This window comes from Syngnathus acus, chromosome 17 (assembly GCF_901709675.1).
Source record: "Syngnathus acus chromosome 17, fSynAcu1.2, whole genome shotgun sequence".
Classification (NCBI taxonomy): domain Eukaryota; kingdom Metazoa; phylum Chordata; class Actinopteri; order Syngnathiformes; family Syngnathidae; genus Syngnathus; species Syngnathus acus.
This window is the reverse complement of record NC_051102.1, coordinates 1,532,008-1,558,053: the sequence shown is the minus strand read 5'-3', so window position 1 is coordinate 1,558,053 and position 26,046 is coordinate 1,532,008. Positions and strand designations below refer to the sequence as shown.

At 40.7% G+C, this 26,046-nt stretch overlaps 2 protein-coding genes across 3 annotated transcripts; both read left to right on the top strand.

The window, feature by feature from the left end:
• Positions 1–16,908: 16,908 nt before the first annotated feature.
• Positions 16,909–20,391, top strand: LOC119136889 (solute carrier family 22 member 13-like). Of its 2 annotated transcripts, XM_037275711.1 has the most exons (11): positions 16,910–17,324; positions 17,398–17,501; positions 17,581–17,605; positions 17,684–17,735; positions 17,836–18,004; positions 18,071–18,194; positions 18,291–18,385; positions 18,831–19,045; positions 19,130–19,238; positions 19,420–19,626; positions 20,156–20,391. In XM_037275711.1, exons 1-11 carry the CDS (start codon positions 16,953–16,955, stop codon positions 20,223–20,225), a joined length of 1,542 nt encoding a protein of 513 aa, XP_037131606.1. In that variant the 5' UTR covers positions 16,910–16,952; the 3' UTR covers positions 20,226–20,391. The 2 variants fall into 2 exon arrangements, with proteins under 2 accessions (XP_037131605.1, XP_037131606.1); XM_037275710.1 differs by having other exon boundaries at positions 16,909–17,324; positions 17,581–17,735.
• A 255-nt stretch (positions 20,392–20,646) lies between these two features.
• On the top strand, positions 20,647–25,170 carry LOC119136890 (solute carrier family 22 member 13-like). The gene is made up of 12 exons (XM_037275712.1): positions 20,647–21,866; positions 21,947–22,050; positions 22,119–22,273; positions 22,334–22,502; positions 22,572–22,692; positions 22,999–23,093; positions 23,169–23,383; positions 23,453–23,561; positions 23,712–23,918; positions 24,060–24,085; positions 24,500–24,635; positions 24,960–25,170. Exons 1-11 carry the CDS (start codon positions 21,492–21,494, stop codon positions 24,532–24,534), a joined length of 1,611 nt encoding a protein of 536 aa, XP_037131607.1. The 5' UTR covers positions 20,647–21,491; the 3' UTR covers positions 24,535–24,635; positions 24,960–25,170.
• Positions 25,171–26,046: the final 876 nt, after the last annotated feature.

The window sequence follows — 26,046 nt, the reverse complement described above, 5'->3', positions numbered from 1 at the left end:
TCTTAAAGCCTGCTGTGATTCATTCACGATACATCACGATATAGTGCTCCACGATCGATATTTTTTTTTAAATAAAAAATATAGAACAATATCCTGATTTATAACAATTCATACGCAAAATCAACAAGGTACTGCAAACTCTTTATTTAGGAAATTACAAGAGTATTGTAGTATACAAAGTGCTTATTTTAACACTGAACTTGATCAAATTCCTATATTTTTTCTCATATAAGTAAAGAAAAATGAATATTCTTTCTTTTTTGTAATACCATTAACTTTAAAGTGCATTACTGAACTATTTATTTACAATAATTTTAATTGTCCGTTGAGCCATCTTTTCTTTGGAATCCAAAGTGCTTCCAAACGAATGACTTGAAGCCCAAAGGGGAGCGAATTTCCTCGTCTTCTTGGACACTAGCCATAGCACCAGCCCAGGAGCCGCGTAGTTGTCGGCTCCCCTTTCACGTGCCTGCTCTGCTCACAACACAACACGCCGCGTACTGCTCCCGGAAAGAGGAAGCAAGCAACAATGAACTGGATTTCAAAATAAAGTCGCGTCTAATGTCCGAGGTCAAACACGGCGATTTAAATCGATGTTTACGTTTAGCATCGATGCCAATAAATCGTAGAGCATTATATCGATTAATCGATGTGTATCGATGAATCGTTACACCCCTAGTATTAAGCGAAATAAATTCTAGATTATTGCCAAGATTATTTGTCATATTTGCTCATTCAGAATAATTTGTTCAAATTGTGTAGCTAATTTTATATGAAGTGTGTGCTTTCAATTAATCAAAATGAGGGATGAACAAAAAAAAAAACACTGAACTTGACTTTATATTATTTAGTTTTTCTATCACTTTTTTTTTTTTTTTTTTTTGCACATTCTCCCCCACTGTTTTTCCGGTTATCTCCAAAAGACAAGAAGACTGGAAAATCCATGAAATAATTATGCAGGTTAACTAGAATGAGGGCAAATAATTTGGTGAATGTGGACTGTAATTGTGTTCAACTCTGTCAACAGTTTCTTCTCAATTTCATTATTTAAACAAAAATATGTTAATCTAAAATGAACACATGCCAGATGTCGAACTAGCCTTTTTTTTTTTTTTTTTTTTTTTAATTCTTAATACAGCAATCTTCCACTTTCTCAGCAAAATGGGTTTTGGAGCGATTCTAAGCACCATTGGAGAATTTGGAATTTTTCAGAAGCTTATACTTTGTGCACTCACCTTTCCAAATGTATTACTGCCTCTTGCTATGTGTAATTTCCTTTTCATTCGGTCCGATCCAGGTCATCATTGTAACACCGACTGGATTCTCAAGGTAGCTCCTAACCTGACGTTGGATGAGCAGCTGAACCTGACCATTCCTCTGGAACGAAATGGTTCTTTCAGCCGATGTCACAAGTTTGTTCCGGTTAACTGGGACATTGGAACCATCAGGGAGAATGGACTCGATGAGACCACTGTGTGCCAGGACGGCTGGGTGTACTCGGACACCATGTATGAAGCAACTATCGTCACTGACGTAAGTTACTCGATGCGGGGTGCTTGCGGTCCTGCTGAAAATCAAATAATTCTTTGGAGTTTTGCTTTGCAGTTTGATCTCGTCTGCGATAAATCTTTCGTGCCTGCTGTTGTACAGATAATTTTCATGGCTGGCATACTCTTTGGCTCTGTCATCTTTGGTCCGCTTCCAGAATCGTAAGTGCATTCTATATGCAGGGCTGTGCCTAGACTTTTGGGGGCCCTAGGCAAACTAATTTATGGGGGGCCCCTGGTGCGCTAACAAAGCGTGCCCCTGCTGGCACCAGAAGCGCTCTTGGCATCGTTTATTTAGGGGACTGAGCCGTCGCTGAAATTTAGAAAATATTTTTTAAAGTCCTGATGTACTTTCCAAAATTTAAGTGGACCTCAGTGCGCAGGGAGCTTAATTTGGTCCGATCGCGCAACCGCAGCGCGCCGGGCGCTCACTGTCGCATTGCTTTAAGAGCGTCTTTGTGTTTTAGGATGGCTTTACTGCTCCCACTTGCTTTCTTTGGAGGCATGATTAGGGGTTAATACAATCCTCAAAGTACCGAAAATACAATAACAACGGAGTCTGTCGGCATCTGGGCCGCGCGGTCGGGTTTTCTCGGATCCTCCCGGCTCATCTCGCGAGGTTCAACCTCCAAATTTTGTTCGACAACTAAAGCAAAAAAAATCTCGAGTTTTTCGTTCGAATTCCGATTTGTTCGAGAACCGGGACGTTCTAAAACCGAAGTTTGACTGTAAAATAAATAGATGCAGCTCACTGACAAGTGCCGCTATTTGAGCTAATTTTAGAACAGTCCTGCGGGCGACTCATGCGGTCCTCACGGGCGACCTGGTGCCCGCGGGCACCGTGTTGGTGACCCCTGCTCTATATGGATATGATCTGAAGTCATCGAGGGACGTCACATTGTACGTCCACTTTTCCAAGTTGGAAGTTGGAAAAGTCCAACTTTCCTTGAATGCACCACTAGACCACGTTGGCCAATGTGTCACTTAAACCAGTGGTCCCCAACCTTTTTTGCACCACGGACCGGTTACGTGTCAGAAATATTTTCGCGGACCGGCCTTTATATAAATAAATATATGTATATATTTATTATTTAAATATTTATATATATAAATAGGATGAAATAAAATGATACGACTGGCATAAAAACAAATATAAACCACATAAAAATAAAACGTTGAATTAGTGGGAGCACCGAGCTCTTTTCTCAGAAATGAGCCGTTCCCATCTAGGCGTAATCGGAGACAATGACACCCGAAGTGGTTAAGGTTTGTCTTTAAATGCAGGATGCTTGGTCTCCATGTGCCGAAGCAGGTTTGAAGGCTTCATTGCTTCGTTAGCTAGCCTTTCGCCACATATGCGGAGTGCACTTGGCGCGTCAGAGTCACCTGTGGCGATAAATCCATATTTTAAGTAGGACTCCAGAAATGTTCTTTTAAATGCAGCTTTCCTTTTCTTAGAAGTCGTAGCCTCTTCTTCTTCAGTGTCCTCATTGGACGTTTTTCCCTTTCCGAAGAAGCTTTCCAAACTTCTCTGTTTCTTGCTCATTTTTGCTTGCCTCGCGGGCTTGACTGTGGTGACATGTCACGTGACCGAGACGAGCGCCCTGTGTCAAGAGTCATTTTTCAGATGCACCGACAGATGTAATTGGGAGAGATTCGCCAAATTTTTTATATTTTTCAAAATAAATTCTTACTCATTTTTTGCTAGCTTTGCGGGCTCGACTGGGGAAACATGTCACGTGACCGGAACGAGCGTCTTAACCTGAATGAATTGATCGTCAATGAAAAAGAAAAAAAAAAAAATCTTTTTTTTTTTTTTTTTTTTTTTTCCTGTGCGGCTCCGCGGCCCGGTACCAAGTGACCCACGGACCGGTACCGGTCCGCGGCCCGGTGGTTGGGGACCACTGACTTAAACCAAATGAAGAGTTGTAAAAAGAAATGTTCACCCTGAAACGAGTGTGGGACCTCTTTTTTGTCACACTTTCGAGAAATCAAACTGGTCTCACTCGAGAGCCCATTTTAATTTTATATTTTTAACACTCCAATTTTTATTTTTGGTTTATTTTTCAATTTTTTTTCCCCAACTTTAGTTTCAGTTATTTCATTTGCTACTACTGTCAATTTTAGATTTGTTCGTCAAAAAACCACGCAGATTCCAATTTTGGTGCTGCTAATGGACAGTTTTGCTGCTGCTGCATCTCCAAACGTCTATGTCTTCATGGTGGCATAGTTCCTGGTTGCTGTTGCTCGTGCAGGTTATAGAATGAACTCCACTATATTAGGTGAGACTTCTCACGGACAGGTGCCAGTTTCTTGTCTTGAACCTGTTTCCTCTAAAGGAGATGAAAGGCATGAAATTCTTGCTCGATTTAATTTGCGCATCTTTGTAGCTACAGAGTGGATTGGGATCACCAAAAGATCTTTGGCCTCATGTTTGAGCCAGTTGTTATCTGCTCTGGGACTGTGTTTAATGGCCGCACTTGTCTATTTCATTCGGAACTGGAGAACAGCACAGTATGTGACGGCAGCAGCGTATACTCCTGTTGCCCTCTACATATGGTACGTGACAGATCATGAAAATCAGATCATCACATTTGGCATTTAAGTGACTCTGACCTTCTCATTTGGGAAAGGTGGATTCCTGAATCAGCAAGGTGGTTGTTGATTCAAGGAGGAATCGAAGAAGCAAAAAAGTGGATCAAGAAAGCTTCAACTGTAAACAAACAGAAAATCCCAGAAAATGTATTCGACTGTATGGTGAGTTTTGATATTGTCAGGTTTAAATCGCTGACTGAACAACTATTAAGAGAAGAGCATCAGCAAACAAATCACAAGTGAGACAGAATATCAAGTCTTTTCTCGCGAGGAGTGCAGTACAGATAGTTTACAACAATCTCACAACACTCAATATCTGTGTACACTCCCGCTCTTTTTATTTGGATTTGCCCTACCCACAATTGTGAGGCAAAAGCCCCTAAAGGAAGGGGGGGGAGCACGTGGGCTTTGCCTCGTAAGCAAAATAATAAGAACGTGAGAAAAAGGAGTTTGAGTTGAGAAGAGAAAGTCCTTGAGCTCTAGCAAGGGAGGTTTTACGACCTTGAGTAGGATGAGACAAGCTAGGTTATTAATTACTGGATACGCACAAACATAATCTAACGATCAAGATAGCTTGGAAAACCCAGACTTTGATGGTCACTTGTAGGTTCATCTGAAGTGCAAGACAGCAATGAGGCATGTTGTCTAACAAAGCGGTCTTTGTTAAGAAGGAACTGTCTCGGTAGATGTCTTCTTTTTGCTGAGTTATCAGCTGCGTCCTGTCTGACCTCTCTCCTGGCCCAGCCGTACCTTTTCTCTTCTGTGGTACATCATAAAAACAGCAAGGCCAAACAGCAAGCATATATTGCAGTAATATTGCGGTAAAGCATTGATTAGAGAACGCATGATAACATATATATACATTTTTCTAACAATTCCCCCCTGAGTATCATAAGTTCTCAGAGACCATCTTATCACCGAAAACCGGCCACTTCAAAAAGATTTTCAGCCGTAGGATCACAAGTATGAGCACAAATAAGTTTACACCAAGAAAGGATAAACGTTGCGATACTATCATTCGGAAACACCCAGCTCTGGTAAGAAGTCTGTAGACCCAAGTGCAAAAATTCCATCATCATCATCGTTATCATCAACATGCTGGCGTTCAGACATTAGAGGCATACCCCGGCCATCTTGTCTTCCATGGGCGATATTGCTGTAGTGATGAGACGATTAAACAGAGCACGGAGACATGGAATACAACAACAACCACACAAGGTGAGTATAGCAGTAATTGAGGACACAAGGGCTTTATACTTCCCAAAAGCAGTCATCCACTTGTTGTGCTCTTTCATCCTCGTTTTGAGGGATTGCAAGCTTGCAATCGCCTTCGTCAGGCTCCCATCAGGGGCGGTGTCATTCTGGATGAAGGTGCAGCATTGTTCCCTGAACATTGCGTAGACCCTTCCTTTCTCAGACAACAACATAACAAGAGCATTGCGGTTCTGGATTGACATTAGGGAAGGCGTGGCTAGCTGTTCGTGCACTGCCTCAAGTCCCGCTTGTGTCCTTTGCCCAATTTCTGCATGTTGCAATGGTTGTAATGTATCATGTCGACGTTCTTGTTCATCGTACACCACCAGCAAATGGAAGACTCCCATCCTGCTACAATTTGGTCAATTAATTCTTATTAATCAGGAACTCCTCTGGGGACTCTGATTGCATCAATTTCAGTCAGATCATTGTCGCCTCTCAAATTTAAAGACATTTTGTTTGTTTGTTTTTCCAGCTTTTTCCCAGATCTTGGCATGTTGATACATATACAATTTAGCTTGACTACATTCTCTGAAAGCAATGGCTTCTTTTTTCTTTTTTCAATGGATATTACTACCGTAATTTTCGGACTATAAGTCGCGGTTTTTTTCATAGTTTGGGTGGGGGGGCGACTTATACTCAGGAGCGACTTATATGTGTTTTTTTTTTTCAAAAAATTTCAAAAAAAAAAATTCAAAAAAAAAAAAATGAAACCGCGATAAACGAACCGCAATGTAGCAAGGGATTACTGTAATTTGAATTTCAAGTGACGACAGCAGCGCGAAACCATCTGCGTCACTCCAATTCATTAAATCCATCAATCGTCCTTTGTCAACAATGCGTGCGCGCCGCTGACGGCTTTTGCACTTAAAAATATTCCACAGGCCCATATAACGATATATAAATTATATATCAAATAACTATTATATAAGCAATAATGTTATCAAACCATCTGTGCACTCTAAATCATTAAATCCATCGATCAAATTCCTCGTCCTTTGTCAACATCGCCGCGCGTGCGCCCTGACGCCAGCCTCGTCGTTATTCCACAGATTTACTATATAACTATATTGTAGCGTTAACAAAGTTCAAGGAAAGACGTGGGTTTGGTAAACGGCTCTTTATTTAACAAAACAAACTTACAGGCGTGTGGCGGCGTGGACGTCCAGCCACGAAAGGGGACGAGAGCTCCATACGATAGGACCGGGCGTGCGTAGAAGCCATGACCGAGATCCATGCACCGTCCTCGGACAGCCACCCGGCTGAGCGCCGGCCCTCGACTTCCATCCACGGAGCTGAAAGGCAGCTCGGTAGAGTAGGACCGGGCGTGCGTAAAAGCATTGTCCGAGCACCATCCACCGTCCCTGGACAGCCACCCGGCCGAGCGCCGGCGCCCGACTTCAATCCACGAAAGTGAAAGAAAGCTGGACGAGTGACGCGCGACGTCGCGCTGCTGACGTCAGCAGCGCGACGCGACGTCGCGGTCGCGCGTCAGCAGCGCGACGGTTGTTTACATAAAGGACAAAGATCGACTCGTCCAGCTTTCTTTCACTTTCGTGGATTGAAGTCGGGCGCCGGCGCTCGGCCGGGTGGCTGTCCAGGGACGGTGGATGGTGCTCGGACAATGCTTTTACGCACGCCCGGTCCTACTCTACCGAGCTGCCTTTCAGCTCCGTGGATGGAAGTCGAGGGCCGGCGCTCAGCCGGGTGGCTGTCCGAGGACGGTGCATGGATCTCGGTCATGGCTTCTACGCACGCCCGGTCCTATCGTATGGAGCTCTCGTCCCCTTTCGTGGCTGGACGTCCACGCCGCCACACGCCTGTAAGTTTGTTTTGTTAAATAAAGAGCCGTTTACCAAACCCACGCCTTTCCTTGAACTTTGTTAACGCTACAATATATATTATCTATATATAGTAGATCTGTGGAATAACGACGAGGCTGACGTCAGGGCGCACGCGCGGCGATGTTGACAAAGGACGAGGAATTTGATCGATGGATTTAATGATTTAGAGTGCACAGATGGTTTGATAACATTATTGCTTATATAATAGTTATTTGATATATAATTTATATATCGTTATATGGGCCTGTGGAATATTTTTAAGTGCAAGAGCCGTCAGCGGCGCGCACGCATTGTTGACAAAGGACGATTGATGGATTTAATGAATTGGAGTGACGCAGATGGTTTTATTAACGTGTTATTTATGTAATAGTTTTTTGAATAACTCTGAATTTTACGTCAGGGCCGTTCTCAGCTCTTAGTTTGTGTTTATGTCACGTTAGCATAGCTATCGTTTAGCCTGTTGTTGCTCGTTCATGACTGTTCTTGGTGTTGGATTTTGTCGAATAAATTGCCCCCCAAAATGCGACTTATACTCCGGAGCGACTTATATATGTTTTTTTTCACTTTTTTGGGCCTTTTATGGCTGGTGCGACTTATACTCCGGTGCGACTTATAGTCCGAAAATTACGGTATATAGAATGCTCTGTCACACATTTCACAATCAGTAGATGTGACAGATTTCACACAATCTTTGGTCAATGGCAACGATACAACATAAAGAATCGGTTGCAAATCCATACATATGACATATTCAATTTTTGCTTCTTGTCTTTACAGCTTGTTTTGCCATTAGCAATCAATTGTTTCGTTTTTCAGTAACTCTTATAGTTACCTGAAACAAAATATCCACATTAATTTTAGATATAATCATCCCATTCTTTAACATCTACAGTGGTTGTTGACAAAGTACACATATAAACATCATATTTTCATTGCAGTCCAGATCCGACACAGCAGATCATCCTGCAAAGGTCAAATTGATCTTTTAAACAACATTGTTTCCTTTTTTCTTTTTTATTTCTACCAAATTTTAATCATCCTTAGTTTCCCACTTGGTTCCAAAACATGGTAATCTATATTGTCGCCCAAACAATTTTATACGGGGTTAAACCCACAGTAATTGTAATATTTATGAACAGTTTGACCGGGTCTAAACATTTTGTCCATGATCTTCCAGTTTTTTCCATGCACATTTTCACACTTTATGTCCTGTCATGAGAATTAATTTCTGAAATCTCATATCTCGGCATTATTTCTTTACATAACGTTTTTTGCCACTGTTAAGGCATTCAGTGTTTTTGTTGAAGCCAATTCAAACCATTTTGAGAATGCATCTATTATGACCAGGCATTATAACCCTGTGGATTGTGATTAGCACATGTTAAACTCTACAAAAATTTAGTTTTATAAATGTTTTGAATATGAATCAATTCATATGTTGTATAAAGCTGACTGAACTGCCCCATTATCCCCCCTCTTGAGCCATGCGACACACAACCATGGCTCAACATCGCTGCCCACTTGTATAGGTTTTTTGTAGGATAGGTCAGTCTTCTGGTCATTTATAGATACCATTCCCCACTCTGGCCCCCTTTTCGTCCATAATCGAATTTCAGCCTATGGACTTTGTCGCTGCACATCTTTAAAAACGTTTCAGTAATTTAATCTGCTTCTTGTGTGTACAAAATTTGAAGCGTCTTTTGCACTACAGCTATGCGGTTCCGTCCGCAAGCTTGTTACCTCTTGGCACCTTATCAGTCTCATGTGTGCCCTGCACACGTGCATATAGCTATTTTTCGTGGCAATTGGACTGCTTCCACAACTAGCGTAGTTGTAGTTTCTTGTAGTTTTTTGCAGTTTCTTTTCAATCATTCTCTCATCGTTTATCACAAGAATCTTAGCAATTTGAATGAAAATCAAAATGTATGTTTTATTTTACTCAATTGTATGATTTAGAGCATCCATATGTAGTAAAGTGTTGTATTACTACATATGATTTCATCTTCATTTAATTTGACACACCTTTCAAAATGCTTCTCAGTGTCCCAGTGCACACATGCTTTGCGTGTGTAACTGGTTGTCTCAACCCGTGTTCCACATCCTAATCTTTTCTCCCTCAAGGTGTCAAACCAATCAAGATAAAAAGATAAAAAACAACAAAATAACCGCCAGTAAATTAATATAATAGTCAATTGTTGTTGTTTCTTAACTTTAACTAACTCAATCACTCTCTTATTCTGAAATGTAAAAACTTGTGTAGTCTTGACACAACCAATCGACTATTTCTTCCAAATTTAGTTTTGAAATGTTGTTATTTAATAATTTTGCTTCATCCAATTCCAGAAAGCAAGTTCTTTCCATCTCTCAAATTTTGTTTCATCAGGGCTAGGCATTAATGCATTGTGGACCAGTTTCTGCCCACAAAAAATTGCTCGCCTTTCTTTTCTTCTTATTTTCACAAAATTGCTTTTGTTTTGCGGTGCAAATCAGATAGACTACAGTCTAGCAAATTCTTTTGTGCACCTACATTAGCCAATTTTAACACATAACACTGACAGCACACAGACAACACAAAAACTTACAGCAGAGACACAGCTCACAAACAATACCAACAAACAACGCTGCGCAAACGTCATCCTCTATTTTGACGTTTTGATTACACTTTTTTTTCTCATCAGCGCCTGTTATCCTTCATGCAAATATTGTCACATCTTCCTTAAGCATCACCCTGTTTCAAATATTCAAACATTCTCTGAGAAACTCACACTTTCCCTGCTTCGCCCGCAGCCATAGCACCCCTCGTGCGAGGGGGGGGCGCAGCATCAATGTTGATTGGTCACAGGCTGGCCATTTCCTGCAGCAACCATGATGCCGGCCCACCGCCCACACGAGCATAGCAAAGGCCAAGCGCACAGCCCCGCCCCGCGACTACGCGCGAACGCAGGCACGCTTATCAGTCTCACCTTCTCAAAGGGCAGGCCAACTTTGCTGTTGCCCCCTTCATCATGTTCACATTCGACATCTTTCACTGTCTTCTACACAACATTTGCTGTCTCTTATTCTCATCCTATCAAACCACCGTTCTAGTCACTTTCTGCCACACACGTCTTATTTTCTCTACTTCAACACACTGCTCATCTTAGTTTCTCCAACCAACTTAAACACATCATCGTCTACTTCTCAATTTCCCTATTATCGCTCAACAGCCTCCTGAACATTCTCCATTACTGATTTCTTCCATAGGACCCACATCGCACTCACACTCATACACACAACATTCATGAGGATCCTCTGCGCGCACACGCACACACACCAACACAAAAGGATGACGCACAACATACGTATAAGACCACATAGATCCCACTAAGAACAACTTTTTGCTCGTCTTACTTGTCAGATTTATTCTTTATTTTACTTTTAGAAGCTATTTGTAATTCTTTTCCATTTATTTAGCCAATTTTAACTTCAGTGTTTCTTTATCTTACTTTATCCTTTTAACACAAATATCTCCTGTATATTTAAGCTAATTTCTCTTTAATTTTGGCAGCCAGGTTCCCACTTCATTACATGGAAACCTGATTTGATTTGGTTTTGGCCTAGCCATAACTGTCTTTGTTAATTTGTGCAGTCACGTGCCATGTGACCGTTTTCTCCGCAATTCCAGCATTCTATTGGAGGTTGCACAACTCCTCTTCCTCGGCCTCTAAAGCCTCCTCTGTTAGACATTGCTCGCCCTCTCTGGCCTTTCTGTCCTCTGCCTGCATTTTGGTAAAAAGTGTCACTATCCTGGTCTACCAGAAAAGTGTCTTTTGTAGCTTTCATTCGTTTTCGTTTTTGTTTGTCTATTACTACTTTTTCCGCATGGAGGGCATGATTTATGTATTCCTCCAAAGTTCCGGTGTTCATGCCTATATAATGTTTGATCACCCAGCCTTGTATTGCTGGTCTGGACCCTGCGTGGATGGCATTTTTTAATTGCTGTTGATAAGCACCTTGAGGCGCATTATCTTCCACCAGTCCACTGTGTGTTTTAAACACTTTTGTCATTCGCACTCGATACTCATCAAAGGTTTCATTATCATTTTGCTTTGTTCTCCCTATTTCTGTATAATTTGCTCTGATTTCCTTTGACCAATCCATTTCTAGCGGGCTTTTCTGCCTAGTGGCTCTGTCCATCAACCCATAAGGAGGAGGTGATTCCTCAATTTTGTGTGTGTCATGTATTTGCGGATACAACTTCGCTATGATCTTTAGTTTTGAATTTGTAGCATGTGTTTTCTCTTCCCGCTCTTGTACTTCTTCTAGTTCTCCCTCAAATTTATATTTTTTAACCCATTTATCGAAATCTTTTTTTTTTTTTTTTTAAGTCGGTCGGGATCCTGCCTTTCAATTATTTTCCAATCTTTGCATTTTAGTTCATGTCGGGGTAGGGACTTTCGCTTACTATTTAAGTTTCCCATGGTTTATTTTTCTAAATTTTGGAGTTGGTAGTTTGAATGGCACCTACAGTGTCCTAAAACCAACTTTATTCACAGGACAGTGGTTAAAAGTTCGATGTGTGGTAAGTCTCCTTTCACCTCCCCGAAGGGAGCGGAGAGTTCTTGCCTCTGCCCCCACACAAAGCCACTGTTTACAATCCTGTGTGTTTATATAGAGGAGCGCTCAAATGAGATCACTCTCAGTCAAACCGTACACAAACACAAACACACCACGCGCGTTTTTTTTTTTTTTAGGAATAACAGAGGAGTCCGCCCCTCCCACTGCGGAATTTAACTAACGTACAAGTTAGGGGGCTCCACAACGCCCCCGCGGAATTTAACTGCTCCTATTGCACTTGATAGGGTCTAGAATTCTCAAGGTCTTTAAGTGACGTCTTGTCACTGCTCGTTTTAAGTGACCTCGTCACCGCTCATTCATTAGGTGACCTCTTGTCACCGCTCAACCATTTCTTTTTAGTAGAATTAATATTCCTACTCACGGTCTGCTGATTCTCCTCCTCGGATAGCCTCGTCAACCCTCCCGGTGTCCAGCCGGACTGATCGAGACAGTCCCGTCAAAGGGCTTTTGTTTACCTCGGCCGAGGATTTTCGCCTGTGTCGAAGAGTCCGCTGGAACCGTTCAAGGTGTGTCGAGGTCCCGGAACGAGCCCCCAATTTCTGTCAGGTTTAAATCGCTGACTGAACAACTATTAAGAGAAGAGCATCAGCAAACAAATCACAAGTGAGACAGAATATCAAGTCTTTTCTCGCGAGGAGTGCAGTACAGATAGTTTACAACAATCTCACAACACTCAATATCTGTGTACACTCCCGCTCTTTTTATTTGGATTTGCCCTACCCACAATTGTGAGGCAAAAGCCCCTAAAGGAAGGGGGGGGAGCACGTGGGCTTTGCCTCGTAAGCAAAATAATAAGAACGTGAGAAAAAGGAGTTTGAGTTGAGAAGAGAAAGTCCTTGAGCTCTAGCAAGGGAGGTTTTACGACCTTGAGTAGGATGAGACAAGCTAGGTTATTAATTACTGGATACGCACAAACATAATCTAACGATCAAGATAGCTTGGAAAACCCAGACTTTGATGGTCACTTGTAGGTTCATCTGAAGTGCAAGACAGCAATGAGGCATGTTGTCTAACAAAGCGGTCTTTGTTAAGAAGGAACTGTCTCGGTAGATGTCTTCTTTTTGCTGAGTTATCAGCTGCGTCCTGTCTGACCTCTCTCCTGGCCCAGCCGTACCTTTTCTCTTCTGTGGTACATCATAAAAACAGCAAGGCCAAACAGCAAGCATATATTGCAGTAATATTGCGGTAAAGCATTGATTAGAGAACGCATGATAACATATATATACATTTTTCTAACAGATATAGAAAAAAAAATAGCAGTGTTTATGCTGAATGTTATTATTTGTTCCCCTCTTGAATCACACAGTTACAAAAATGTGAGACTAAAGAAAGTGTAAATGGCGCAAGAAAAGTATTTTTTTCTTCACCGATCTTACGGAAACATGCATTCATAATATCCTTTATCTGGTAAGAGAAAAAACATGATGGCTTTCTTCCATTCCTTTCGTTTCATTTTTTGCATAATTTTTCCTGACTAGGTCTTCAACATTTTTAGCCCACTATTGTCTTACTCTCAATGTGGGTAACTTTGGTTTGAACATTTTTCTGGTTCAATTACTGTTTGGCGCATCACAAATACCGGCACATCTCCTCTGCATCTATTTCTTGGAGTTATTGGGGAGGAGAACATCCTTGATTACAACACTTCTGGCAGGAGGCTTTTTTTGCCTCTTAAACCTGGCTTTCTCTCAAGGTGACTCATTTCCTGAAATGTTCTTTTAGCATGACTATCACAACACACAATGTTTATTTTACTATCCATGAACTCTCATTCCAGACAACACTGTCACACAATCACTTCTCTTGTTACCATAGGGAAGTTTTTCTTGAACTGGGCTAGTTCCGTGTGTATTGTGTACTCTCAGGAGCTGTTTCCCACTTCAGTGAGGTGAGCAAACGGGGAAGGTGTAAAATTTGGAATATGGATTACAGTCAAACCTCGGTTTTCGACCACAATCCGTTCCAGAAGGCGGTTCGAGAAGTGAATCGGTCGAATTCCGAATCTATTTTTCCCATTACAAATAATGGAAAAAAATGTAATCCGTTCCAAGACAAAAAAACGCCTTTATTAAGCAGTTTTTCATTTGCGCATTTTTGTCCGATCGCGCAACTGCAGCGCACCGCCGAATGCGCAACCGTAGCGCGCCGCCGACCGCAAAACTGCACCGTGTTGGTCGCATTATTGTGACAGAGCCGTCGCTAAAATTTTGAAAATATTTTTAAAGTCCTGATGTACTTTCCAAAATTTAAGTGGACCTCAGTGCGCAGGGAGCTTAATTTGGTCCGATTGCGCAACCGCAGCGCGCCGGGCGCTCACTGTCGCATTGCTTTAAGAGCGTCTTTGTGTTTTAGGATGGCTTTACTGCTCCCACTTGCTTTCTTTGGAGGCAAGATTAGGGGTTAATACAATCCTCAAAGTAACGAAAATACAATAACAACGGAGTCAGTTGGCATCCGGGCCGCGCGGTCGGGTTTTCTCGGGTCCTTTCGGCTCGTCTCGCGAGCGAGGTTCGACCTCCGAATTTTGTTCGACAACCGAAGCAAATAAATCTCGAATTTTTCGTTCAAATTCCGATTTGTTCGAGAACCGGGACGTTCGAAAACCGAGGTTTGACTATATAGTATATATATTTTAAATCTGTTTTTAATTGTATTGTTTCAGTTCTAAATTACATTTGGTTCATTTGTCTTGTCATGTTTGTTTTGTATTGATCTACAGCAGTTTGTTTCAGCTGCTTTTTTTTTTATAAATCAAGTTGAGACGCGTTAATGTTCCCAGGATTTATAGTGGATGTTTAGCCATGAAACTGGCAGGACACGTTTTGGTGGCATGATTCCTAAATTTGCACTGTCATGCGAATCAAGTCTTTCTGCGGGGGAACACCAACATGCAGGACATGATTAGGCCTCGTTTGAAAATGGAACCAGTGGCAGAAATGTATACAAGTGCTGTATACTGATATTTATCTGTTTACTCAGAAATCACTTAAAGGATCAGTCTATCCACCAAAAATTATATATTGATTATTATTAATACTAAATTAATAAAAAATAATAATTTGAAGAAATTTGTTATTTCAGAAGTGTAAACTGGTCGCCCTTCACATTTATCAGTGCTCAAGAATTAGCAGTTTTATTTTTTTTTGTAAATCATAAAAGTCTACCATTTTAAGTTTTGCGTCAAATGGATCCTCTGTAAATTAATTTGTACTTTATGTTTTCCACCAAACTCAGGCAAACAGCTGCTGGCTTGGCATTCATTGGAACACGAATAGCTTCGCTCCTTTCTCCACCAATCAACATGCTGGCTGTTTACTACTGGTCCATTCCCATCATCATCTTTAGCATCCCTATCGTGCTTAGTGGAGCTGTGACCTTCCTCCTTCCCGAAATCAAGAGTCAAGAACTGCCCGATTCAACCAGTGATGCCGAGGGCAACGGGTAAGCCGAGTAATCAAACTGTTGTTGATTCAGATATTATAGATAGATAAATAAATAATGTACGCAGATATTGGGTATTGAGCTATTTGCTCTTTTATAATCTTGGGTGACTCAAATTGAAATTGCCAGTACTAAATGTAATGACAGAAATAAAGGCCACAATATTTGAAAGTTATTTAAAAGGTTTTTCTTCTATTTGTCTCCACAGAAAAATGCTCACCATGAAAACAGAACGTGACTCCAGGCAGACTCAACCTAACATAACAAAATCAACCAAACTTTAGTTGTTTTTTAGCTTGACATTTATACGCATTTCCTTTTGTTCAGGATTTGATTTTTTGGATCCTGCACCTTTTTTTGAAATACCATTTTTTCCCATGTATAATGCGCAAAATTTAACTAATTTATTGTCCTAAAATCTTGGGTGCGTATTATACATGGCTACAACAATTTTTAAAGAAAATCTCCCTCAAAATAAAACTTGAAATCACCTTTCTTCTTGTTTGTTGTCAATCGCGCATCGCATTCAGCCATCCTGCCCAACACACTTAGTCAGTAAAATTCATAATTGACGACACATCGTTTGATGCGATGATGCAATCCTTGATGGTGTGTTATTGTCAAATATTGTTTGTTTTTTAATCTCCATCGCAGACCGGATATCATACGGAGGCCGCCATGACAGTATGTGCAGAACTGATGCGCAAGACACGTCAATCGCGCATCGCATTCAGCCATTTTGCCCGACACAGTCAGTAAAATTCATAATTGACGACACATCGTTTGATGCGATGGTGCAATCCTTGATGGTGTGTTATTGTCAAATATTGTTTGTTTTTTAATCTCCATCGCAAACCGGATATCATACGGAGGCCGCCATTACAGATGCGCATAACGGATGCGCAAGACACGTCAGCTATATAAAGAGCGAGAGTTCAGTTCTAAACCTAAATGCGTATTACAGGTAATATTTTATTTCACAACACTTTGCCTTGTTCCTTTCCTCTCTGCTGTTCACTTCAAACACGCTCCATACGAATACAATGCTCTCGTATCAGACGCTTGCTCGATCACCTGCTCGTTTGCTGTCACAATGTACCCTACACAAATCCGAAACATTTCTCCGCTATCGAGTTTGCTAGCGCATGCGCAGTGATACTGACCGGCAGAATAACATCCAGTTGTTCCCAAAGATGATCTTTTTTCTGAAATAATTTTACGTTTACGGACTTAAGTAGGAGTCAAAATTTGGGTGCGTATTATACATGGGTACAGGCTTTTTTCCAGCATCGACATGCCATTTTTAGGGTGCGTATTATACATGGGGGCGCATTATACATGAAAAAAACGGTAAATACTTTTATTTTATTCAAATTTTTTTTTTTTAATTCCCCTGGACTCCCAAAATGCGGATCCCCTGTTGTTACATAAAAGCAGTGTAATGACAATTATAAGGTAGGTTCAATAAAGAAATTGGTTTCAAAGGTGGTGCGCGGGCTACGGAAGGAACAAAAAAAATGAAGCATTGATGTGTTTTTCTTATTTGAAGCCACAAATGTGTACAGTGGTGTCCATCAAACATTAACTCATTGAGTGTTAAATATTGAGTTGCCTGAACCTTAACACAGCCACTTTGTCTCACGCGTAAAAAAAAATGGGCTTTGGAGAGATTCTGCTAACCATTGGAGAATTTGGAATTTTTCAGAAGAGTATTCTTTTAGCACTAACCTCCCCAAATTCTTTACTGCCTATATGTTTTTCTAGTTTTCTTTTCATCCAGCCAGATCCGGCTCGGTATTGTAACACCGACTGGATTCTCAAGGCAGACGCTAACCTGACGTTGGAAGAGCAGCTGAACTTGACCGTTCCTCTGGAGCACAATGGTTCTTTTAGCAGGTGTCGCATGTTTGCTCCAGTGGACTGGGACATCGAAACCATTAAGCGGCGTGGACTCAATAAGACCACAGTGTGCCAGAATGGTTGGGTGTACACGGACCCCATGTATGAAGCCACGATAATCACGGATGTAAGTGATTCTAACGACTAAGTCATTAGCATGTTATGGAGTCACGCTAATTTTGTGACTTTTTGCCTTACAGTTTGATCTCGTGTGTGACAGGTCCAACATGGCTTCTGTTGTGCAGCCAATCTTCATGGCTGGTATACTCTTTGGTTCAATTATTTTTGGGCCTATACTTGAACCGTAAGTACTCTGACTCAGTTGCTATTTGGATTAACCAATCTAAAGAGCTGATAAGCCTCGATTTGATTGTCAATTTTAGATTTGGTCGTCTGAGAACCACACAGGTACCAGCAGTGGTCCTGTTCATATGCATCACTGTGTCTGGTGTATCTCCAAATTTCTATGTTTACATTGTTGCGCAGTTCCTGGTTGGATTTGGTCTTGCGGGCTATCGAATTAACTCGACTGTATTAGGTATGGCTATTCTTTTCTTTTTTTCAAATCAAATCATGTGCCCTTGAAATAAACATGCTTTTCTCTTCCCTCTAATCAGTGTGTTAAAATGTATTTGCAGCTACAGAGTGGTTAGGGATGACCAAAAGATCTTACGCCTCCTGTTTGAGCCAAATGTTTGCAGCTCTGGGACAATGTGTCCTGGCCGGACTGGTTTATAAAATTCGGAAATGGAGAATAATACATTATGGACTGGCAGTAGTCTATGGCATTGTTGCCATCTACATTTGGTATGTCAATGTGTATAATTCAGCCTTTTGGCAGCCATTTTACTGCAATATTTGACATTATTAAAGGTGGATTCCAGAATCTGTCAGATGGCTGCTGAGTCGAGGAAGAATGGAGGAAGCAAAGAGGTTGGTCAGGAAAGTTGCATCTATAAATAAAAAGGAAATCTCTGAGAATATGCTCAACTGCATGGTAAGTTTGGATTGAAAAGACATGACAGCAAAAGTTTGACATTTAAGCCAAAGTTGAATGATTCCTTCCTTTCTTTCCCCCATTACACATTTACAGGGACAAGAGAAAGAAGAAACACAAACTGGAGTGATCAAGATCATATTTACCACGACGATTTTACTCAAATATTTGTTCATTGTGTGTTTTGCATGGTAGGTGAGACACAATTTAAAAAAAATATTTTTTCCCTCATCTGTCTACATACGTATTTAACCTACATGTATGATCTATGGACCACTGAATTATAAATACAATATATGTATTGTCTTATAGTATGTTGCCCCACCGCATCACACTGCGTGGCTAAGGTATATATTGCTAAATTTAGGCAATATAAATTCAAACAAAATTATAAACTTGCAACAACCCACATAACACAACTGCGCGTTTACATTAATGCAAAGTATTCCTTCCTCCTGTAATCTTTTAAATTGTATACGTATGCTATTCTTAAATATCGTCATAACCTTGTATTTGTGTTAAGTGAATTGCTGTTTGAGTTTTTTAACTTTCTGACCGACTGCGAGCCAATCAAAGTGCCCCAATGTGATGGAATGTTCTATTTGGCGAGTAGTCCATTTTATTTCCCCCATTTAGGTTTTCAGTAAATCTCGGCTACTTCTGCCTTATCCTCAATGTGGGCAAGTTTGGTTTGGACATCTTCCTGGTTCAGTTCATCTTTGGCATTTCGGAAATTCCCGTCCACCTCCTCTGCATTTTGGTCTTGGAATTGCTGGGGAGAAAGATCTCATTTATTTTAACACTTTTGACCGGTGGCTCTATTTGCTTATTGACCCTGGCTTTCTCGCAAGGTAATTTGCCATTCCCTCCCACCAATCTTCTTTTGTCTTCACACGCAGCAGTTTTCAATGTATGTACATCAACTCTCTTCGCAGACAACACCATTGTTATTATGGCTCTTGTGACCACAGGGAAGTTCTTTTTGAATGGGGCTACATCAGTATGTATGGTGTACTCTCAAGAGCTCTTTCCCACTTCAGTTAGGTAGGCACTTTTTTTTTTCTCCGCCAGTGCCAAGCATCACCTTTTTACAGTATATATGTCACTTTACACTTACTAGTGTTAATGTTACAATACAATTCAGTGCACTGCCTCTATTGTCTATTCAAATGTTAAAACGGTAAGTTCGAAAATAGAATGACAGCTCAGTTGTCCTTCTCCTCAGGCAAACAGCTGTCGGCTTTGGAGCCATCGCCATGAGAGTGGCCGGACTGCTAGCTCCACTGCTCAACATGTTGGCCGTATACCACGTGTCCATTCCAATCATTATTTTCAGCAGCCTCACAGTGTCCAGTGCAGCGCTAGCTTTCCTTCTTCCTGAAACCAGAAGAAAAGAACTGCCTGAGTCTACCAGTGAGGTCCAGGACAATAGGTAAACCGGCTAATGCACCTCTTACTTGTCTTGCCTGATTTGAGATGTTCTGTAGATCATTGTTAGTCCGTGGACCTTCTTTCATGTTAAACTGTAGGTAGACAAATGTGCCAGTCTGAGCCAATCTCTAGTAAATCAATTACTGTTCGTTTATCAATTTGGATTTCATGAGTAGAAGAAACAATAAGAACAATGTTCTTCCGTTATGTTTTGAATTAGTAAAATCTCAGTTAGTAAAAACTACTCACAAAACAGATGCTGCACATGATGTGAGATGAGTTTGTGTTCAGTACTTGAATTCACAATACAAAAAAAAAAAAAGATTATATATTTCATGCATTGGCCTTCAAATGCTCTTATCAATGGGACCCAGGTTATATTTACAGATTAAAAAATAATAAATAAAAAGTACCCATACTAGTATATTTAAAAACTTTAAATGAATTGTAAGGCTTTAAAACTGTTTTGATTTCTTTTGACAATAACAACCCAATTATTGTTTTGTTTTCTTTCTATGTTGTCTTCACAGAAAATGTACAAAGAAGACAGGAAGTGACTTAAGTCTGACTCTACAAAAGAGAAAAGCTACCAAACTTTAATGTATGCTTTCTTGTGTGTCTACAAGGTAACAATATTATAAGCACATGACTACATGATTTGATTTGGATGATCCTGTACTCAGACTAAATAAATTGACTGAGAGACATATATATTTTCACCTTGTGCAAATAATGTGATCAAAATAATAAAGATGAGTATAGTGTGTCTATTGGTAAGATGAAATACCTAAACATTTACTGAATGTTTTGTAAGATAATATGAGTATCGCACGACATTTGGGGTAGGGATTTTTTTTCTTCAGGGGGGATGACGAGATGACGATAAAAAAAAAAAATCCAACCATATTAGTTTCCTTGGAAATGACAAATTTGTGTCGCTAATTAGTTTGACTGACTTTAATATGCAAACATTATCGCTCAAAGTCTATTAAGAATATTTTTCCTTCAGTGACTAATCTTAATGATTTTTTTTCCACTGTACAATATGTAGTATGCACTTACGTAGAAGCAAACCTATATGACAGAATAAAGGTGACATAGTAAAATAACCAAGCATAGAAGGAGCATTACAACTGCATACATCACAGAATCAGGCCTATATGACAAAATAAACACAAGAAAAGGACAAAAGGACCGGAAACTGCATAGCAACGACTCGCAACAGAAAACAACAACAACACAGAACGCAAACAAGACACTTTGGAATTTCAAAATGCTCAATGAGCGTGACTGACAAAAAGAGCAACAAGAGAAACAATGAATGGCAAAGACTGACAGAAAGCAGGCAACTAAATACAAGATAATCGACGAGACGATTGGTACACCCGGAGCACACACACACACGAGTGACTGAGAACAGGCGGGAACAAAAACGTGATGAGCAAGACAAGGGACATTGAAAATATGAAACAAACATTCCACACCAAATGCTAGTTTCTCTTGAATTTTATGTAACAATAACAATGCAGTTTGACACCAATGCGGTCTTAAGAAAATGTCATCACGCAGTAAAATTTATGGACAGCATTGTCTGTTACGTAAGCTGGGGTCATAGTACGCTGTTTTTATACTGCACTCATCGTATATTTTCATAAATAGCTCAGTACCGGCCACCACTCGGATCCGTGTTTTGTTCAAGATCACTGGGTTCTTTTGAAAGGAGGAGTCTGGTAAAAATAAATGCAGCACCAGCTCAAATTTCTAAGTGACTCTTGTGGAATTGAGACAGTTTAACTGGGTGCTTCACGTGAGGATATGGATCGCACTTGACTTGAGTACAGTTCCTCAACTACATATTCCCTGAACATGAGCACTTTTGGAGATATCCTGCAGAACATTGGGGAATTTGGAACTTTCCAGAAGCTCATCATTTGTGCACTGAGCTTCCCAAATATTATTTTAGGTTTTGTGTTTGCCTGCGTATTTTTCATCCATTCCGACCCGGAGCGACATTGCAACACGGATTGGATCCTCAAGGCAGACGCTAACCTGACGTGGGAAGAGCAGCTGAACTTGACCGTTCCTCGGGAGCACAATGTTTTTTTTAGCAGGTGCCGCATGTTTGTGCCGGTGGACTGGGACATTGGAACCATCAGGGAGCATGGACTCAATAAGACCACGGTGTGTCAGAATGGTTGGGTGTACTTGGACACCATGTATGAAGCTACGATAATCACGGATGTAAGTGATGACGGTTGATCTGATACATTCACCAAATATATCTTTTTTTAATTTATTTTTTTAACTTTTTTTTGTTGTAGTTTGATCTTGTGTGTGACCGGGCTAATTTACTACAAGTGGCACAAACAGTGATGATGTCTGGAATTTTGCTGGGCTGTCTCTTATTCGGACCTTTTGCCGAATCGTAAGTCAGAAGAATTTATTTCCCAAATGACATCATTGTCTATTCTGAACGCCTTTTGTCTTCTCCAGGTTCGGTCGCATACGAGCGGCTCAGATTCCAGTGGTCGTCGTCCTGGTTTTTACCGTCACCAGCGCATTGTGCCCCAACTACCTCCTGTTTCTGCTATCCCAGTTTTTGATGGGCCTTGGCTATGGAGGTTTTCGGCTCAACGGCATTATATTGGGTAAAGTCTTCCGATAACCATGTCTGGTAAATGTTGTGAATAAATTTTGTTTTTGGACAGCCACAGAGTGGATTGGTACATCCAAAAGGTCATGGGGGACATGTGCAACTCAGCTATGTGGTGGAATTGGACAGGCCATTCTCGCTGGTCTGATCTACGTTGTCAGAAGTTGGCGAGTAGCTCAGCTTATCACTGCAGCTCTATTTGCGGTCATTGCTATTTATATATGGTAAGCATCAAACTTTTGTCAACCATTTTGATCACTTACATGAAGACACTATTCTTTCATATCAATCAGGTTCCTTCCAGAGTCTGCCAGGTGGTTGTTGGAAAGAGGGAGGACAGAGGAGGCTAAAGATTTGCTCATAAAGGTGGCATCTATCAATAAACGCAGATTTTCAGACTCTCTCCTGGAAAAGGTACAAAGGCTTTGACTGCAAACACTCCTCTTTGCCATTTTTGTTGTGTTATACAAAAACCCAAGACAACCGATTGCTCGTCTTTTCGTAGAGTCCGGCAACAGCCGAACTCGGTTTGACCACACACACGTAGGAAATTGTTGTCCTAAATGCTGAAATCGGTAGCTAAGAAAAAAGCAGCTTCATCAGTCCTGTTCTATTCAGAGAGGATAAACCCACGCTATACTGCAGTTTGTCATTAGCACTCGTACTATAATGATGAAATGTCGGGATTAGTGAATGATGTTGTGTTTGTGTGAATCACAGATTGCTGTAAAAGACCCAGAAAAAAAGAGCAACATTTTAATGCTTATCCAGTCGCCTGTGCTTCGTAAATATTTCTTTGTGATATTATTTACGTGGTAAGTTAAATTATTCAATTGATGTAAGTAACTCGTGTTACTTTTTGCAAACTAATTCTTTGTGTGTTTTTCTAGGTTCTCATTGAATGTTGCATACTACTGCATTTCATTCAATGTGGGCAATTTTGGCTTGGACATATTCTTGACCCAGCTTATTTTTGGACTGACTGAAATACCAGTTCATCTGATTTGCGTCTGGCAATTGGAAGCAATCGGAAGAAGAGTATCTTTATTGTCCACAATTCTGGTTGGAGGCGTCTTGTGTATATTGATCCTCGTGTTTATTCGAGGTAAGGCAGCACTATTTTACTACTAAGAGGAAACCAATAGTATGATTTTGATTTGTTATTGTGTGGAAGGAAATCCTGTTGCTGTTACGATACTGGCCACCTCAGGACGCTTTGTAACCAATTGGGCTGCAAGCATATGTAATATTTATGTGCAAGAGTTATTCCCAACTTCTTGTCGGTAAGACAATCCCACTTTTGACAATTCTCTCATCCGTTATGTTGTGCTGTCTGCACCAAAACATAAATGAAAATGTTGATTGGCGACTACAGCTAAAACCTTGCCAGGACAGTTGTGACTGAGTTCCATATTGATGTTTTCTCACTGCAGACAAACAGCATCTGGTTTGGGGTCCATTTCAAGTCGGGCTGGTGGTCTTATTGCTCCATTGGTCAACATGTTAGCAATCTACCACTGGTCCTTATCCATTGTAACCTTCAGTGGCCTTCTCCTGGTCAGTGGGGGTCTCTGCTTCATGCTTCCTGAGACACGAGGGATAGAGTTGCCAGATTCATTTGATCAGGCTGAAAGCAACAGGTAAGCAATTTCAGCTGTAGATGTTCGCCAGTGGACATCTAATGACTCCAAATACTACGTACATTCCATACTTGACAGGGTTTGAACGCAATCCATAACAATAACAACTACTAATGTTGGTTTATTGCTATTTTCTTGCAGGAACAAGAAAGCAACAAAGAAAGAGAGTACCGTATTTTCCGGACTATAAGGCGCACCGGACTATAAGGCGCACCTTCAATGAATGGCCCATTTTAAAACGTTGTCCTTATATAAGGCGCACCGGACTATAAGGCGCACCATTAGTGCATCATGTCAGATTTTTAATCCAAATCAAATCATTCTCCATTTTATCTTTTTTATTTCAACTTCAGACGCAACAAGTTACTTTATAATCACAAAATAATGATCCATAGTCTTTTTGATTCATGATTCATAGTCTTCAGCGGGCCACTTATGATTGATTTCATGACACAATGCTTCGGGCCAGTTTAAATTTAGGAATTTGGTCCATATATAAGGCGCACCGGACTATAAGGCGCACTGTCGGCTTTTGAGAAAATTTTAGGTTTTTAGGTGCGCCTTATAGTCCGGAAAATACGGTAACTCAAATATTATCCACATTGAATCAAATTGACTGTGAGATATATTTAATTGTTAGTCCTTATTTGGCACCATTGGCTTTACTGGAACTTAATGTTTTACTTCCCTCAAGTTATCTTTTGACATTAACTGTTGATAACCAGCTCAGTGGCCTAGTGGTAGAGTGTCCGCCCTGAGACTGGAAGGTTGTGGGTTCAAACCCCGGCCGGGTCATACCAAAGACTATAAAAATGGGACCCATTGCCTCCCTGCTTGGCACTCAGCATTAAGGGTTGGAATTGGGGGGTTAGATCACCAACTGATTCCCGAGCGCGGCACCGCTGCTGCTCACTGCTCCCCTCTCCCCCAGGGGATGGATTAAAATCACACGGGGATGGGTTAAATGCAGAGGACAAATTTCACCACACCCAGGTGTGTGTGTGACGATCAATGGGACTTTAATCTTTAATCTTAATCTTAATAACAGACAATGCTAGCTAGCTTCAAACCATGTAGGTTACAAAGTATTTCAATGTTACTGTGATTGTTATGCTCATTTTGGTGAAGGATTTTAAACTGTGAAATGTATAGGTTCACCCAGAAATGAAAAGTCTTGTGAATAAAAATCAAAGTGCAGTTATTATTTTTATTATCTTTAAACCATGTTTGATTAAAACGTATTCATGCTCAAGTTTTAATTTTAATTGTTTTATGACTACAACTAGTTTATTGGTACATCCATCCATTGTTGATTTCCATTTTGGTGCTTTCATTAACATATCCCCTTCCCAAGGGTCGTTCAGATTCATTGAAATGTGTGATGCCTATTCATATAGCATCTATATCATTACAAATATGAGTCATACATAGAACTAATTCCAAACAAATAATTCTCACATAACCAAAAACAATTTTACTTCCTTGCTTGCAATTATTACCCCAAACAGTAAAATCATGTTATTAAAATAAAACCTTCTATATTAACAAAATGGAAATTATTTGATTAAAAAGTGCAGTTTCTATTTCAAAATGTAATCACAGCTTATCAAAATATAATGTTTTTTTTTTTTCTCCTTGCTAAACCCTTAAAGATCCCTCCGCACAAGTGTAATCATGTTTGCTCCCCGCTCTTATCCTAACAAATCATCCATCCAGTTACTGTGTGTCATAGCATTCGCTACACTTTGCTCGGGGTTCTTCTTTTCCGTGACACCGTCCAAAGGTGAAGTTACATCACTTGACTCTTGAGACTTTGGCAGCTCTGATGCAAACATGTCAAAAAAGAAAAGATCCCCTTGAGGTGAAGGCGCAACAGAGGGTGTGAGCAGCCCATTGAGAACCTCTGATGTCATTTCCCCCTCTGCAAAGATGTCATCAGGGGTGGCAACTGGTTGCTGGGCAAACAAAACGCTATTTGAGCTGAATATGTCCAAAACGGACTCTTCCGTGTTGTTTGTTGTCAAAGTTGATTGTGGTTGACTGTCAGCATCAGGGGGAGTGGCTAGCTCTTCCAAGCCAAGCTTTTCAGTTTGGGTCGGTTCTGGTTGAGTGTCAAGCAGGCTCAACC

Bases quoted from the DNA above. Each gene is read 5' to 3' on its own strand.
- LOC119136889 (XM_037275710.1), top strand. From the start codon at position 16,953: ATGGGCTTTGGAGAGATTCTGCTAACCATTGGAGAATTTGGAATTTTT. The intron at 17,736-17,835 runs GTATGGCTATTC...ATGTATTTGCAG, and splicing joins AATTAACTCGACTGTATTAG to CTACAGAGTGGTTAGGGATG. The intron at 18,386-18,830 runs GTAGGTGAGACA...TCCCCCATTTAG, and splicing joins TTCATTGTGTGTTTTGCATG to GTTTTCAGTAAATCTCGGCT.
- LOC119136890 (XM_037275712.1), top strand. From the start codon at position 21,492: ATGAGCACTTTTGGAGATATCCTGCAGAACATTGGGGAATTTGGAACT. The intron at 23,094-23,168 runs GTAAGTTAAATT...GTGTTTTTCTAG, and splicing joins TTTGTGATATTATTTACGTG to GTTCTCATTGAATGTTGCAT. The intron at 24,086-24,499 runs GTACCGTATTTT...CCGGAAAATACG, and splicing joins GAAAGCAACAAAGAAAGAGA to GTAACTCAAATATTATCCAC.